Source organism: Octopus bimaculoides, chromosome 30 (assembly GCF_001194135.2).
Source record: "Octopus bimaculoides isolate UCB-OBI-ISO-001 chromosome 30, ASM119413v2, whole genome shotgun sequence".
NCBI classification, from domain to species: Eukaryota; Metazoa; Mollusca; class Cephalopoda; order Octopoda; family Octopodidae; genus Octopus; species Octopus bimaculoides.
The window spans coordinates 8,913,935-8,916,150 of record NC_069010.1 but is presented as its reverse complement, the minus strand read 5'-3'; the positions used below and the strand labels follow the sequence as shown (position 1 = coordinate 8,916,150).

At 46.3% G+C, this 2,216-nt stretch overlaps 2 protein-coding genes across 2 annotated transcripts in view; both read left to right on the top strand.

The window, feature by feature from the left end:
- The window catches only part of LOC106881635 (mucin-6-like), a 7,880-nt gene extending 7,351 nt beyond the window's left edge, over positions 1–529 (top strand). The window contains exon 4 of the mRNA XM_014932097.2: positions 381–529. Coding sequence (XP_014787583.2) covers positions 381–529 — 149 coding nt within the window. The remainder of the gene's footprint in view (positions 1–380) is intronic.
- LOC106881633 (uncharacterized) overlaps positions 7–2,216 on the top strand; it is a 6,136-nt gene continuing 3,926 nt past the window's right edge. Inside the window, exon 1 of the mRNA XM_014932096.1 lies at positions 7–1,942. Within this exon, the coding sequence (XP_014787582.1) occupies positions 709–1,942 (1,234 nt within the window). The 5' untranslated portion in view covers positions 7–708. The remainder of the gene's footprint in view (positions 1,943–2,216) is intronic.

Below are 2,216 nucleotides of genomic sequence, written 5' to 3'. Positions count from 1 at the left end.
TCGACTGCTCCTACCCGTATTTCGCTTCGACACCTTGCATCCCACACCCCTGCGTCGCACCATCACCCTGTGCCACACCCCATCGTATTGTGTCCCCTTGCACCCCCCCGCCCAACCGTGTAACACTCCCTGCAATTTACTGTGCCACTCCATACAAAGCCGAGCCGCTGTACACTAAACCGCAGTGCACCGCGTTACCTGCTCTTAACCGCGGCACGTCACAGCACACTACGTTACCGACGCTTCCTTGCATCGCACAGCAACCCCGCGTGCCACAACACTCCACCAACTATTCGGTATTGCGCAACACTGCGTTATCTTCACTGTGTCCCGTTAAACCTCCCCACACTAACCTGAACCTTTCTTCACTGTGCCAACAGCACTACATCATACCACCACGTTACAACACATCACAGTTCTCTACACCGCACCAAACAACGCTACCCTGCAACGCACGACACCTCCACCTTCCATCTGTGCAAACTACACCGTGCTGCACTGCAGGTTACACAGCTGTAACACACAGTAGCGAACTTCGCTGCACATCACCACGCATCACTGCACCAGTAACACGCAGTGTTACACCTCCACGCACTTGCACTGTCTGTTTTTCGCATTACATTTTACGTCACACTGCACTAGATCTCAGCGAAGGACCCAGCGGCACTTTGCGTCATCGCACAATCTACACACCACCCAGCTCTAACCATGGCTACGGGGAATGAAGACCAAAACCTGTTTAAAGGTATGAATGAGCTTAAAACATCCCTCGGTAGTTTCATCACTACGGAAAGCATAAATTCCGATCACATTGGCTACCAAAAATCTGTATCTGAAATTCAAACAGCACCAAAGGAACCACCAGCAGAAGCTGCATCTGTCGCTGTCCAGAATAATAACGTAAGTGTTAGTAACACTGCAACAAGTAACAATGAACACGCCGAAGAAGTGAATGTTACCTACCCTCACATCAGTTTGCAGCCAGCAAAGAAGAAGCTGTCGTCGCTCGAGTCGCAACGAGTGATGAACGTATATGTGGACATGGTCGAAAGAGCCGTGTTGGTAGGTATGTTTCCATTTGTCTTGGATAATTTACACCTCTTCAATGACGCCTTTGACGACCATTTGAAAGACTGTTTTAAGAATCACGCCGGCCTCCAAGTATCCTACACGGAAACACGGCGTGATTTCCTCACGTTTTGCCGCCGGATGCGTCGGTCAGCCTACCAACAGCCTAAGGTTATAGATTTGACTGCTGAGGCAGAAATGACGAGAAAACTTTCTAGTGATTTTGACGGTGAAGCTGAAGAGGAAGACAGTTCCATCATTACAACTAGTGAAGATGAAATTGATGTCCACTATAGACATTCCACAAGTGACGATGTAGACGACACTGACATGTATATCTGTCATGATGATGAATACGAAGCCAGCCTTGGGAAAGCCACGAAAAAGATCAGCTACGACAGTTATAATTACTCGCTCTTTGGGGAAGAAGAGCGTGGCGATTACCCGCTGCAGTCCATATCACCGAGCGAGACTTGCTTGAGCTTGAATTCCTCGATAGAAACGAGAGAGAGCAGTGACGAAAGCATGAGGGCGCATGAACTCGGCCGGCAGCTGTCGTACATCGCTGACCGGCTGAGCAACTCGTGCAAGAACATACTGCGGGCTATCAACGCAAACACGACGGCCGCGAAGGAGATAGTGAAATATAAAGACAATATGTCACCGGAGCTACAGGAGTTTGTAAACAAACTGAATGAGTTGAAGAGCATTTTAAGAATCCGCTTGCTGACCACCCCTCTCGAAGAGAAGGAGCAAGACGAATACCTGAAAGAGACGGCAGAGAAAGCTGTTCAAAATAAGAAACTTATTGAAAAGCTAGAAAAAGAACTGGCAGAGGTAACAGCGGCCAAGGATGAACAGGTATTACATATTGGTCGTTTATTATTATTATTATTGTTTACACAAAGCCTTTCTTTTTGGACAAAACCCTTTGTATTTTCGTCCTGTTTTTGTCCTTACATGTTTTTGATTTATATTAGCCCTTGTGGGTGGCCAATAAAACCAGAATTAATTATTATTATCAGTGAAAATTATTTGTACCAGTGAAACACTGGTGTCAATGTAATTGACTAGTCCCCTCCCCTCAAATTTTAGGCCTTGTGCCTTTAGTAGAAAGGATTATTATTATTATTATTATTATTATTATT